Below are 15,288 nucleotides of genomic sequence, written 5' to 3'. Positions count from 1 at the left end.
TGAGCTGCTGTGTTTTCATGGAAAACAGTCTTGTTTTAATAATGGTAAATAGAGATGATAACAGTTGTCTTGGGGGAGGAGGCCCTCACCTCACTTCACTTTTCTCTGTATACTCCTTTGCTCCCCTAGAGTTTTGTACAATATATGTGTATTATCTCCCCTTAAAAAAGTGTAGATAGAATTAGAGTGAAAATGCCTGATTTTATGAAAAACTAACTTGTTCGTTCCTGGCATGCAAGATATGGAGAGATTGTCCTCCAGCTCAGGGTATGTACTAGATTAGAGCAGGGATTCAGGAGTTGGATAATTTTTGTCCACATACCCATCCCGTTTCTGGGACGTCAGAGGAAAGAGGCAGATGTGGCAGCAAAGTCAGTACTGAGAGGGGAGCCAGTAAACCCAGGGCATGGATGATGGAGCCATGGGAAGGCGGGGAAGAGAGCACCAGCAAACATGGGAAAGGAAAGGACTTGTCAGCTGCTAGGAAGCCAGAACCAATCGGTGTATGGATTGAGGATTCTGGAACAGGGAGAACTGAGGATCTCGGTGTTTTCTCCTCTCATCTCAGCTGTTCTGCATCCCTCCCAACCCTGGTACCACAAGTTGACCTCCTCGTTGCCCCGAAATGCCTACACGTTCATTTCATTAAGAAGGTTGGGGTCTTGTGTGTGTGTGTGTGTGTGTGTGTGTGTGTGTGAGAGATACCTAATACAAGCAAAGCGCTGCATTCAAAACTCAGTCCAGTAGGCCAAACTAATTTTCGTTTTTGAAAACCAGAACAAATTAAGAAATTTCTTTGATTCACCCTTTTTTTCTACTCCTGTCTACATCCCAAGTAGACCTCGTATGGTACATCTACAATATGTTGATGGATTTTTTTTATATCCCTCAGGTGTGACTTACTTACTCGAGGTTTTAGCTTACAATACACTTACAATGTCACACAGTTTTCCAAAGACTTAGGCACAAGTCAGTATTTTCCTACTAGACTGAGTTATGGTGCTTGTGACTGGTGGGAGCTAAAGTTTTATCACCTGTTCACACTAGGAAATTTTTGTCTACAGTGTTTATACCTGTAGAGACCTAATAATTGACACATAGAGGTGGAGGTGGGGGGACCGCTGATATGTGTAGAATGTTCCTGGTTGAGGGGATAGACTGGTCGGCAGAGGCATGAGGCATGTTTGGGAGAGCCTGGAATGTGGATGTATGAGAAATTGTGTTTTGAATGTTTGGTTGGCAGCGAGGAGTCCTGGGCAGTTTTTGAGCAGGGCAGTGACTAGAGAGTTTACACAGCCGGTGCTCTGTCCCAGTGTGATAAATGAATGAATGAACCAATGGGATGCATCTGAATTACTTTGTAGGGGAGAACATTATCTTTGGGACCTGTTTCATGTTTCCAGAGTGCAAATTGACTATTCAGGTATTGGAGGGGCCCTGTATGTGCTTTGTGTAAAAGAATTAGAACACAGATTTTCTCCTTAAGCAGGTCCTGATTTTGCTGAGGAAACATATACATTTCAAAATTGTGGGCCTTTGCAAAGCACTGTACAGGTAAATAGTGTTTGAATTGTATACAGATGTAGAACAAAGGTGTACACTGAGGGAGTTCCTGCTCTGGCACAGTGGGTTAAGGGATCCTGTGGTACAGGTGTGGCCAAGAAAAAAGTAGACACTATACTAGAGTTAATCAGGAAATAATTCTTGAAGGAAGTAATAGGAGAAAATACTAGGACAGAGGACATTTGCCTCTAGAGTTTGTTTAAAGGAGGACTGTACTCATTTATTCAAATTCGTTTCCGTAGGATTTTCACAGTAGATGACTTTAGCAGTTAAAACAGCTGAATCCTGCCAATTTCTTGTGAAAATTCAGCTTTTAGAAGGAGAGGAAGGATCATTTAGCCTTATGGCAGATCATGTTTGTTTTCTGAGGCTGGATTAAATGTAGAGAGAAGGACAGGCCAAGTTTAAAGTGTTACACTGGAAAGAGGTGAGGGAAAGTGCTGGCTTAGGAGCATACATGCAAATATAACGTTACCACTTCCTCATTTCACTGAGTGAGTGGTGTTCATAACCAGCTCCTATTTTCTTCCTCATTCCATTGCAAAAGAGAGCCCGTTTTAACTGCTTTGCTAGTTCCTCTGCTCAGTTCCTTGAACAGACCAAGTACACTCGTGGACACTTGCTGTTCTGCAAGGCAAGCTCTGCGCCGAGACAGACAGTGAATGGTTCCCCTGCTTCCTCTTCTTTGTGGTACCCCGGTCACCCTAGCTGAGGTTCAGCAGGACGCCAGCATTTTACACCCTCCTTCCTTTTTGAGTTTTGTTTTCTTTAGCACTTTTCATTTTAATACATGCTTTATATTTCATACATTTGTCTTTAGTGTCTTTTTCTTCCACCAAAATATATATTCCACAAGAACAGAGACTGTTGTTATCTTTTTGTTTACTGCTCTGTGACCGAGGCCTAGAAGAGGGCTTGGCACACGTTAAGACATTCCGTAGATGTTTAAGAAGTGAGTGGTGGTCATAGTAACAGTGAAAAGTTCTGAGTTTTGAATTGACGTGTTCATTATGTATGTGTGTTTGTGTGTGTAAACATATGCACATGCAAGCACACAGATGTACAGATGACTCAATTTTAGGTCTAGGGAAAAACAAGCGTCTTTAATCTTGAAATCTCATGTTATGCCTTTACTGATGTCATAGAAACAGTAAGGAAGTGGCTTCCTGTCTATAACATTAACAACAGGAAAGAGCAGTGGACTGTAGGGAAGGCTCTTCATTGACCACAGTGCTTGTTTATCTGTTGAGTTTCTGTTTTTTAATTAGCGGTTTTACAAAGTTTTTATGTATTCTAGAAAACATTTTGCAGCGATCTTCCCGACTCTGTGGATTGTCTTTCCACCCTGTGTGTTGTGTCTTTTAATGAACAGAACTTCCTTTGAAATAAGCAGATTTATCAGTCTTCTGTTAGGAATCATGCTTTTTGTACTTTGTTTAAAGTACTTTGTCCTCTCCCAAGTTCATGAATGTGTTTTCCTGTTTTCATTGTGTTTTAAACAATAAATACGACATTGAATCAAAAGAGGTTGTCAATATTTGACCATTTTTGAACCAGTAAAAAAAAAATAATTTCATATGATTCAATCTAATAAAATAAAGAAGAAGAGGCCTCTGTCTGGACTTGTACAGATGTGTAAAGAGATGAAATTTAGGTATAAAATATGGTTGATAAGTTAAATGTAGATTATGATAGAAATTCTTAATTCTTCTTAAGAAATTGCTTCCCTGCATTGTAACAGTACCTGTTTTTACATGAGAGAAATACACTAAGCTTTGGAAAGTGGGGCCCTGGTTTTTGACTTCTGAAATTCAGGTAAAACATTTCCAGATTCTTGTTGGCTGCCTCACTTACCTGCTGTGGCTGAAAGACTGGTCTGAATACGTGCCTGGAGCCTTCTCTAATGTGGAGAGGAAGGGTCACTGAAGAGAGTCACTGAAAGTAATACAACTCTTTTTTCCCCTAGCAACTCTGGAAACACGTGGATAAATTGAATTACTTCTTACTCTAATTAAAAAATCCTAATAGAGTTCCCTGGTGGCTCAGCAGGTTAAGGATCCAGCATGGTCACTGCTGTGGCACAAGTTTGATCCCTGGCCCAGGAACTTCTGCATGCTGTGGGCACAGCCAAAAAAACAAAACAAAACAAAAACTTCTAATAGAGAATTTTGGGGGTTAATATTTTGCTTTTGTTTTTATTGAGGTAAATTTTATATAACCATTTAAATTTATTTAGCCATTTTAAAGCATACAGTTCAGTGACATTTACTACATTTAGAACATGGGAGTTCCCATTGTGGCTCAGTGGTAACGAACCTGGCTAGTATCCACGAGGATGTAGGTTCGATCCTTGGCCTCACTCAGTGGGTTGAAGATCCAGCGTTGCCGTGAGCTGTGGTGTAGGTTGCATACATACTCACATCTGGCGTGGCTGTGGCTGGCAGCTGCAGCTCCAATTGGACCCTTAGCCTGGGAACCTCCATATGCCAAGGGTGCAGCCCTAAAAGGACAAAAGGCAAAAGACGAAAAAAAAAAAGAATGTTGTGCAACCACCCCCTCTGTGTATATTTTATTTATCTCTTCATCTTTTATTGACATTTGGATTGTTACCATACTTTGGCTGTTGTGACAAGTGCTGCTGTGACCATTCATGTACAAGTACATGTTTAAATATCTGTTTTCCATTCTTTGGGGTATATTTTCTAGACATGCAATTACTGGATCTTATGGAAGTTCTAAATTTACCGTTCTGAAAAACCAAACTGTTCTTCACTGCAGCTGCACCATTTTATATTCCCACCAGCAGAGAATGAAGGTTTTTCTAAAGATCTAATAGTTGGGTATTTTACATTTAAGACTATGAGTCATTTTGAGTTAATTTTTGTGTGTGTTGTAAGGTTTAGATCAGAGTTCATTTTTTTTGCTTGTTGATGTCCAGTTGCTTCAGTGAGAATGTTGGTTTTTTCTTACCTTTTTTTTTTTTTTTTTCCTTTTTAGGGCCGAACCCATGGCATATGGAGGTTCCCAGGCTAGGGGTTCGAATCGGAGCTGTAGCTGCTGGCCTATGCCACAGCAGCACAGGATCCAAGCCGAGTCTGTGACCTACACCACAGCTCACAGCACTGCTGCATCCTTAACCCACTGAGTGAGGCCAGGGATCAAACCTGCATCCTCATGGATACTCATTGGATTTGTTTCTGCTGAGCCATAGCGGGAACTCCCTTTAGTGTTTTTTGTTTTGTTTTGTTTTTTGGCTGTGCCCACAGTATGCGGAAGTTCTCAGGCCAGGGATCGAACCTGTGCCACAACAGCACTCGGGCTGCTGCAATGACAATTCTGGATCCTTAACCTGCTGAGCTACCAGGGAGCTGAAGAATGTTGTTTTTTTTGAAATAAGTATGCCATTTAAAAAGAGTCTGTGACTATCTAAATACTATATTGTCATTTCATAGATGTTTATTTGTTCCACCCTGTTTTTTTTTACTTGACTAGGTTTTTAATGGAAGAAGAAAGCTATTTCATGATTCTTATTTGTTCTTTAGAGACTGTGTACTGACTGCTAGAGTTACTTCTCCCATTTTTCTTTCTGTGCACTAGGCACAGTAGGTCAGAGGTAGAAGTTGAAATCATTTTTAGGTTGAGAAGACACTGAAACATTGCTGAGAATATTTTTCAAGCTTTTCATTGGAACATCAAAGCAGTGATCATGTGCCTCAAATGCTCACTTTTGAGAGAAATTTTATTCTTTGATATATTGAAATTTGTGTCCTAGACTCTAAAATAAGTAAAAGTTAATATGTTAGAACTAGTCTATCCCACGGCTTTTGGTCTCTAGCATCCCTCACTGTGACAGCTTCTTCACTGTGCAAGTCTGTTCCCACCTCAGGGACTTACTTAGTCCTTTTCTCATTGTAAGGAGAGGTGGCACTTCCTGATATCTGTTTAGGAAACCAGAGCCCATCCCTGCCCTTCCAACCTCAGACACCTGTGTCACTGCTTACCCAAAGCTCACCTCATTCTAGCCTACAGCCCTTTTCTTTTTGGCATTTAATAACCCTGGTAGATACTGGATTTTCTTAAGTTTTTTTCTGATTTTTATATAGTAAAAGCAAAAATGTTGCTTTTTGTTGCTAATAAAAATTTGTTCATGATGGAGTATTTCTCTTGCCTTTGAGTAAATAGGTTAATATTGATACTCAGTGTTTATGAGTCTTTTTTTTTTTTTGCTTTTTAGGGCCACGCTTGCAGCATGTGGAAGTTCCCAGGCTAGGGGTCCAATCAGAGCGTCACCTGCCGGCCTACACCACAGCCACAGCAGTGCAGGATCCGAGCCGAATCTGCAATCTACAGCACAGCTCACGGCAACACTGGATCCTTAACACACTGAGAGAGGCCAGGGATTGAACCCGCAACCTCATGGTTCCTAGTTGGATTTGTTTCTGCTTTGCCATGACAGGAACTCCATGCAGTGTTTAGAAAGTTTAAAAAACTGAGATCAAGATGAGTTAGTTCTGGAGTTTCTAGTGTGGCACAGTGGGTTAAGAATCTGATTACAGTGGCTCAGGTCACTGTGGAGGCACACGTTTAATCCCTGGCCCAGTGCAGTGGGTTAAAAGATATGACCTTGCCACAGCTGCTACACAGGTCCCAGCTAAGGCTTGGATTCAGTCCCTTACCTGGGGAATTTCCATCTGCCGTGGGTGGGGCCCTAAAATTAAAAAAAAAAAAGTGTAGTACTGTTTACCCTATTTGACGTGAGTTTCAAAGGACTGGAGACTACTTTTTTTTTTTTTTTTTTCCTTTTTGAAATAAATATATGGTGAATAATAGTTAAAGGAAAGTCCTTAATTAGAATTCGGATGTCTCTGTTCTGATTTTAATTCATCCAGTATGTTGAAAGAGAAGACTGTCAGAAGGGACCTGGTATTTAAGTAATACATTTCCAATTGTGACAGACATTATTTATGGATATTTTCTCACAGGGAAATGTAAATGTTGGAACCAGTTGTAGGAGAGATGGTGTCAGGTACCACAAATTCCTGAGTCCTTTCTGACTCTCCTTAGCTTAAGGAGGTTTTATCTTAGTTAGGCTTACTTGGCACCTTAGAGTCTAGTGTCAGAAGGTTGTTAATTTTAAAATAAGACTTAAATTTTTTTTTTTGTCTTGTCTTTTTAGCTATTTCTTGGACCGCTCCCGCGGCATATGGAGGTTCCCAGGCTAGGGGTCTAATCGGAGCTGTAGCCACCGGCCTACGCCATAGCCACAGCAACTCAGAATCCGAGCCAAGCAACCTACACCACAGCTCACGGCAACGCCGGATCGTTAACCCACTGAGCAAGGGCAGGGACCGAACCTACAACCTCATGGTTCCTAGTCGGATTTGTTAACCACTGCACCACAACGGGAACTCTAAGACTTAAAATTTTAATGTTTTTGATTAGCTTATTTAATAGATTAATTATTATTGGCACCTAGCCCAGATCTGAGAGCTAGGAGCTCAGTGGTTTGCTGACTATTGTAAAACTGTAGCTCAGTTTTCGTTTTGTTTGGTTTGCCTTTTACCTTCAGGTAGATCTCATGTGGCCTGGCCACGTGTGTTCTGAGCAGTAGTCATACCACGTGGGACATAACATTATGCATTAATTACAGTTCCACTGTGACTTTATTTTTTACAGACTTAATTTCAGGGAGGAAAAGAATTTTAAATCCCTGACCATGAAAATTCATTTTGAGATTTTTTTTTCTTTTTTAACTTGCACCCAAGGAGAGAAAGCTGAGGTAGGTGTCTTTCTAAAATCTACCTTTTAGTGTTTCTTATTTATAATTTTTCTTTAGTTTTTTTTTTTTTGGATTGGGCAGACCATACCTTCAGCATTTGGAAGTTCCTGAGCCAGGGATCAAACCTGAGCCATAGCAGTGACAACACTGAGTCCTTAACCTCTGGGCCACCGGGAAGCTTCGTATTCATCTTTTTTAATCTTTGACGGCTGCACCGGTGGCACATGGAAGTTCTTAGGCCAGGGGTCAGATTGGAGCTGTAGCTGCTGCCTGTACCACAGCCACAGCAACACCGGATCCAAACCGCATCTGCGACCTACACCACAGCTTGTGGCAACATCAGATCCTTAACCCACTGAGCGAGGCTGGGGATTGAACCTACATTCTCACAGAAACAGTGTCAGAGTCCTAAACCTGCTGAGCCATAACAGAATTCCCTTGTTTCATTTTGATCCTTGAGAATATGCAGAGGATGAAATTTTAATTTTGGAATTATTTTTCTAGGTTGAAACTAGAAGTTTAGGGTTTTTTTATGGCATTTCCCCTAACACTCGTGGGGATGGAGGGAGAAAAATGGTATTTTTAAAGTTATTAGGAAGGAAAACCATTTAATGACAGAATCATATATCTGGGTTTTATTTTTTTGTGAAACCTGCATTATTAAGTTAAATTCTTTGGCTCTACTTTTGTCCAGATAGTTACTTGTAACCTTTTTTCTTTTTTCTTTTTTTTTTTTTTTTTTTGTCTTTTTAGGGCCACACCCGCAGCATATGGAGATTCCCAGGCCAAGGGTTGAATTGCGGCCGTAGCTGCTGGTCTATACCATAGCCACAGCAACATCAGATCCAAGCAGTGTCTGTAACTATACCACAGCTCATGGCAACACCGGATCCTTAACCACTGAGCAAGGCCAGGGATCAAATCTGCATCCTCATGGATGCTAATCAGATTCCTTTTTGCTGAGTCATAATGGGAACTCCTACTGGTAACCCATTTTTTATAGCTCAGCCATCAAAGCTAAGTGACTTCTACCTGATTAAGGGTTGTTTTAATCATGAAGAATTGATGCCTTTCTAAATGTTTTGTCTGTGTAATTGACCTCTATTCTAAAGTGCTCTTGGAATATGAAAAGGGAAGTTGTAAAACTTTTCAAAGTAACTCAGTTAAATTTATAGCATTTCTCCATTTGTTGGCAGGACTTTGTGTCATTGTATCAGGATTTTGAAAACTTCTATACAAGGAACCTCTATATGAGGATTCGAGACAACTGGAATCGACCCATCTGCAGTGTGCCTGGAGCCAGGGTGGACATCATGGAGAGACAGTCTCACGACTACAACTGGTCATTCAAGTGAGTCTCGGTTGGGAAATTCTTTTTTTCTCTCTCTCTCTCTCTTTCTTTCTTTCTTTCTTCTTTCTTCCTTTTTTCTTCCTTTCTTCCTTCCTTCCTTCCTCCCTTTCTCTCTCTTCCTTCCTTCCTTCCTCTCTTTTCCTTCCTTCCTTTTTGCTTTTCAGGGCCATACCCGAGGCAAATGGAAGTTCCCAGGCTAGGAGTCAAATCGGAGCTGCAGCTGCTGACCTACACCACAGCCACAGCCACGCCAGATCCAAGCCTCATATGCGCGACCTACACCACAGCTCGTGGCAACACCAGATTCTTGACCCACTGAGTAAGGCCAGGGATTGGACCCACATCCTCGTGCATACTAGTTGGGTTCATTACCACTGAGCCATGATGGGAACTCAGGGAAATTATTTCTCGACAACAAAAAAGGAATTTCTTCACTTTAGAAAATGTGCAGTTTGAATATTCTGCCAAAATAGCAGTAGAAGCCAAGAGTACTAGACAGCATGATTAGTTTCCTAGCATATTCATTTTTGAGATTTTTTTTTAATGCATTTTGCTATTACATTTGTTACTGTGTTGGATTATGGTTGAAAACAAAATTTTGCTTATTAAAAAACACACACAAAGAAAAACTGTTATGCCATTTACAGGATCAAATCTGAATTTATTTCTAGATATTTTGATTTTTTAAGTGATTCAAGGATATATAGAGTCTTTTTACTTAAATAAATTGAATTGTTTAGAAAACATTTTATATTTATAAAATTTTATTTTGTTTATATTGTACAAGTATTACATGGTTGTATGGTCATTCATTATTATTATTAATTATATACTTATATTAATATATAATAATAATATTTTGTTATTATTTTGGCCGTACTCACGGCATGTGGAAGTTCCTGGACCAGGGATCAAACCAGTTACTTGAGCTGCTGTAGTGACAACATTGGATCCTTAATCTGTTGCACCACAAGGCAACTCTGGTCATTATTTTTAAATTTTTTTATTTTTTGTCTTCTTAGGGCCACACCTGTGGCATATGGAAATTCTCAGGCTAGAGGTCGAATTGGAGCTGTACCTGCTAGCCTGCATCATGGCCATAGCAACACAGGATCCAAGCCATGTCTGTGACCTACACCATAGCTCTCGGCAATGCCAGATCCTAAACCTACTGAGCAAGGCCAGGGATCAAACCTACGTCCTCATGGATGCTAGTCAGATTCATTTGTACTGAGCAATGAAGGAAACTCTTGGTCATTATTTTTTTTTTTTAAAGACAAATAATGCAGATAAACTGAAGGTCCCCTGTGATGACTAACTACAATCCTTTTGCAAATCCACTTTTATACAAATCCTTACTTCCCAGAGGTGACATTGTTATCCTTTGAATGTATATCATTCTTCCATATGTTTTCTGTGGGGTATGTGTGTAGTGTTTTACTGGGCTTGCACATAGGTAGTTTTTAATTTACAATAATGGGATCATACTATAGAAATAATTTTACATCTTGCTTTTTTAAAAACTTGTTAACATATTTGTTTATATTTACAGTAGGCTCATTATTTGTAGTGACTACCTACTAGTCACTACATACAGTATATAGCAGCTTGGGCTGCAGCATCCTTTGTTAACCGCAAAATCTTAAGAGTTAAAACAGCAGACATTTATTTCTTATCCATACTTCTTGTTTGTCTTAAACTGGTAGGGCCTCAACCATATTGTCCTCACTTAGGGTCCCAGGCTGACTGAACTTCCATTATATTGAATGTCACTGGCCCATGTCCCTGGAAAAGCAACATGGTAGAGGAATTGTGTAGTGACTCTTAAAGGGTCCTTAAGTATATGTCCTTTTATATGTGTATGGGAATTGCAGAGTCAAAGATATGTGTATCTTTTAATAGATGAGTTCTGCCAAACAGCCCTCCAAAAAAAAAAAAAGGTACTAATACTTTTTTTTTTTTTCCTGTCTTTTTAGGACCACAACCTTGGCATATGGAGTTTCCCAGGCTAGGGGTCCAATCAGAGCTATAGCCACCAGACTATGCCACAACTCAGAATCCGAGCCATGTCTGTGACCTACACCACAGCTTATGGCAACGCCGGATCCTTAACCCACTGGTCGAGGCCAGGGATTGAACCTGCATCCTCATGGATTTGTTAACTGCTGAGCCATGATGGAAGCTCCTGATACTTTTTTAAAGGATTTTCATAGTTTTTAAAAATTAAAAGTTTTTCATTTTTCGAAGTTTTATCAGAGTGTAGTTGGTTTACAATACTACGATAATTTTTGTGGTACAACAAAGTGATTCGGTTCCACATTAACACACATCCATTCTTTTTCAGATTCTTGTCCCATATAGATTATCACCTGACTGTTATTCTTATCTATAGTGTATGAGCATGTCTTGGCCAACACTAGTTATGGTCAGTTTTTAAACATCTCTGTTGATAAGTGGTGTTTTAACTTTTTTTTTTAGATCTTTTTTATCTTTTTTTTTTTTTTGTCTTTTTGCCATTTTCTTGGGCCGCTCTCACGGCCTATGGAGGTTCCCAGGCTAGGGGTCCAATTGGAGCTGTAGCCACCAGCCTACGCCAGACCCACAGCAACGCGGGATCCGAGCCACATCTGCAACCTACACCACAGCTCACGGCAACGCCGGATCGTTAACCCACTGAGCAAGGGCAAGGATCGAACCCGAAATCTCATGGTTCCTAGTCGGGTTCGTTAACCACTGCGCCACGATGGGAACTCCTTAACGTTAACTTCCATTTTCCTAGTAGTGAGTTTGAGCTGCTTTTTCATCTAGATCATATTCTCTTTACTCCCTATAGATGGTGTTTCCTTTTGTATTTATCAGTAAGTTTATTATCACTTGTAAGTATCTGATTTGCTCTTGAGTTTCCTGCACTTTTATGCTATTGAAATATAGGTACACCGGGAATATAATTAAAGATGTTATAAACATGGGTTCCTACAATTATCTTGGATTTGCACGAAATACTGGAGCATGTCAAGAGGCAGCTGCCAAAGTCCTGGAGGAGTATGGTGTTGGAGTGTGCAGCACTCGGCAGGAAATTGGTAAGGGTAGGCTCTGTTTGGCCAGCTGATGTTCTTACCTTTTTTACTCAGGAAGGAATAATACTGATAGAGATCTAGAATGTTAAGCATCCAAATACATACTTTGCCTTATAGTTTAGATCATGTAGTAAATGCTTTATTTTTCTGAAGTGATGGATAGTTTTAATGCTTTCAATACTTTTTGACATATATTTAATTTTTCCATTGTTATACAAACAGAATATCTTTAGAAAAGTTCCATTAAGTATTTGTTCATTTATAACTTTAAAGTTGACTTTATTGGCTTGTGCACTTGATAATTGTTAAGAGTACTACCTACTAGTACTGAACCCAATCCATGAGGACTCGGGTTGGATCCCTGGCCTTGCTCAGTGGATTGAGGATCTGGTGTTGTGTAGGCCGGTAGCTACAGCTCTGATTCAACTCCTAGCCTGGGAACTTCCATTTGCTACAGGTGTAGCTCTTAAAAAAAAAAAAAAAAAAAAAGACCATTACTGCCCATGGGCATATGAGGGTTAATCTCTGTCCATCCTGGTAAATTGGGACTAATAGCAATCCCTACCTCACAGCACTGTTTCAAGAGTTAAATAAGCTCATTGTAAAATTATAAACAGTAAATGTTAACTCTTTTGTTATTATTACAAGCCTATAAAATGTAAAAGTGAACAGATTTATACAAAGAGATTTAATTTATTTAAGTTCAAAGGAAGATTGCAGTTTTTCCTATGTTGGTCCAGAGAACTGATAATTGTAGAAGTTATAAGGCAATTTTTATTGCTGTGAATCACCCAAACCTTATTGGATTAAAACAGCAGTTCATTATTATTTCTCATGGGTGTAGAGAATGGCAGGTGCAGCTGGCTCGTTCTCACTCAGGGCCCCCAGCAATGTGGCTAAGGGAGCATTGTGCAGTGACAGCACAGAATAATCGTGTACTACATCCTTATGGCACTTTCTGTTTTATAAATCGCTTGAACATTTTATCCTTTTTGGTTTTCACAACAGTGTCATGAGGTAGATGGAACAAATATTATTCTTGGTATTTAACAGATAAGAAACCGAGGCCCAGAGAAATTAAGTAACTTGCTTAAGCTCTAAGGACACATAACATCAAAGTTCAGCAGTCTTCCTTCTCAGCACTTTTTCTCTCTGCATGTAGACAGGATCAGTGTTGTTTGGTCCTTAGGGTTTTGAGTACTGATGTAAAAATCACAATGCAAACTGAAGGGGGGTGTTTTTAAACTTACCTTTTGCTGCATAACAAGTCATTCCAAAATTTAGTGGCTTAAAACAGAAACATTTATTTGCTTGTGATTCTGTAGTTTGGGGAGGGTTTGACATTTATCTCAACTCCCTGTGGGGTTGGGTGGGACTTTATGACTGAAGATAGATTATCTAAGATGGTGCCACTTACACATCTGGCATCTCAGCTGGGTGGTGAGCCCTGCCCCTTCCCTACACAGTCTCATCCTCCAGAGCCCTTCCCTGCCCACATTGTCTCGCTGAATAAAAAGCTAGTTAGATTGTTTCACATGGCAGCTGACTTCAAAGATGTAAAAAGCAGATGCTGCCAGGCCACTTAGGGCCTGAACTTGGAACTGGCAGGTGTGAACAGGAGCGGAAGAAATTGTTGGCAACCCTCTTTCTAGAAGTTCGACCACAGGTGTTACATATGATTTTATTCAACTATTATGTTCTTTATGAGCCATTACTCTTTATAGTACTGATTCCTCCGTAGACCTTAGTCTGAAAAGGTTATAATACATAGACTATGATTTCTTTTTATAAAGCAATGAGTAATTCTTAAATTTGGGGTTTGGTGATATTGGCTTCACTAATTTTTTCCCATAGGAAACCTGGACAAGCATGAAGAACTAGAGAAGCTTGTGGCAAGTTTCTTGGGAGTAGAAGCTGCTATGGCATATGGCATGGGGTTTGCAACAAATTCAATGAACATTCCTGCTCTTGTTAGCAAAGTAAGGTTTTGTCATTTATGAAAACTCCCTCTTATATATCTTCTTTTGTTTTGTAAAGCATTCAGGCAAGCCAGAAGCTATTATAAACTTTAAACATAGTTTACCCAAAGATACTTCTGTCATAAGATTTTGGATAAATGTGTCCCTTAGAAACTTGTATCAGTGGAAGCTTTCTTTTTAAGAACTCATCATATTTTCTTCTTCCATTAGATGACTCTTGCCTTCTTCATTTCATACGCTTTTGAAGGGATTCTCATAAATAAAATCTCATAAAAGACTAAAATTATGGAAGAAAGGATGTTTAGTTTGGAAATTATCAGGTATTTTTTTCCAGTAGAAAAATATGGAAATATATAGGTCCCTAATACTTGTTCTTACTGTAATGCACTGTTCAGAGGTATATGAACAAATTATGTGTCTAAGGGTATAGTATAGGTAATAACATAGATTAAAAATCATAATATGAATTAATAAGTTAAAAATAATATAAAATATGTATGGATGTATTTTGTTTTCTCTCAGTAGAGTTTATGAGAGGACAGTAGAAGAGATAAGAGATAAATATAAATTACATTTTAGCAAATTGGCGCTGTCAGCTTGAAAGGTCCCTTAGGACTCTGCACATTTCATTTTAGCTTTGATATCTACACATGGTATATTGAAAAATCAGTGATTTCATGAGCAGAAGACCTGAGATTTTTTTAGTTGGTTTTACTGTGTGATTAGGAGCATGTCACTACCTTTCTGAGCCTCATTTTCCTTTGTAAAATGAGGTACTAGGGCTAGGTTAACTCTAAAGTCTTTTGCAGTTACAAAAGTGTGTAGTTCCTCAGGGAATAGAAAGGACGAATAGAAAACAAAAAGCAAGAGGAGAGATTGAAACAATGATACTGATATTGATATCATGTTAAATATAATTGGTTATGTATCAATTAGAAGACAGGGGTTGTCAGGTTAAGTAAAATTAAGTAGGCTTCACCAGAAACCTGCTTAGAATATAAAGACATAGACAGGTTAAAAAGTAAAAGGATGGGGCAAGTTAGAGCATGCAAAAAATAATCAAATGTTGGAGTAACTACATTAAAATAAACAAAGGTTTCAGAGCACATTGACAGCTTTGCCATTGTTTAAGCTTCCTTTAATAAGATATAATTATTAATGATATGAGTATATGGTAGTTTGTGTAACTAAACTTTTCCTCCCCAGTTTCTTACCTTCCTGTGCTTGTGGTGTTGCAGGGTTGCCTGATTCTGAGTGATGAACTAAACCATGCGTCACTGGTTCTGGGAGCCAGACTCTCAGGAGCAACCATTCGAATCTTCAAACACAACAGTGAGTTTGTTGTGGAATTCACTGCTGGCCTTAGTGTTTTAATATTCTTTGTGTTAGTGGCAGTGGTAACATTAGTTAAATTAATAATAGACAATATCAATGAAGCTGAAGTAGCAACATTTAAAATGTTGTCCAGGAGTTCCTGTCATGGCGCAGTGCAAATGAATCTGACTAGGAACCATAAGGTTGCATGTTTGATTCCTGGCC

The 15,288-nt window shown here is 39.3% G+C and overlaps 1 protein-coding gene across 1 annotated transcript in view; it reads left to right on the top strand.

The window, feature by feature from the left end:
• The window catches only part of SPTLC2 (serine palmitoyltransferase long chain base subunit 2), a 92,571-nt gene that overhangs the window by 31,539 nt on the left and 45,744 nt on the right, over positions 1-15,288 (top strand). Inside the window, exons 3-6 of the mRNA XM_047794588.1 lie at positions 8,539-8,693; positions 11,625-11,773; positions 13,625-13,749; positions 14,988-15,081. Coding sequence (XP_047650544.1) covers positions 8,539-8,693; positions 11,625-11,773; positions 13,625-13,749; positions 14,988-15,081 — 523 coding nt within the window. The remainder of the gene's footprint in view (positions 1-8,538; positions 8,694-11,624; positions 11,774-13,624; positions 13,750-14,987; positions 15,082-15,288) is intronic.

Source organism: Phacochoerus africanus, chromosome 9 (genome assembly GCF_016906955.1).
Source record: "Phacochoerus africanus isolate WHEZ1 chromosome 9, ROS_Pafr_v1, whole genome shotgun sequence".
Classification (NCBI taxonomy): Eukaryota; Metazoa; Chordata; class Mammalia; order Artiodactyla; family Suidae; genus Phacochoerus; species Phacochoerus africanus.
The sequence above is the reverse complement of the archived record's forward strand: the minus strand, read 5'-3'. Positions and strand labels throughout refer to the sequence as shown.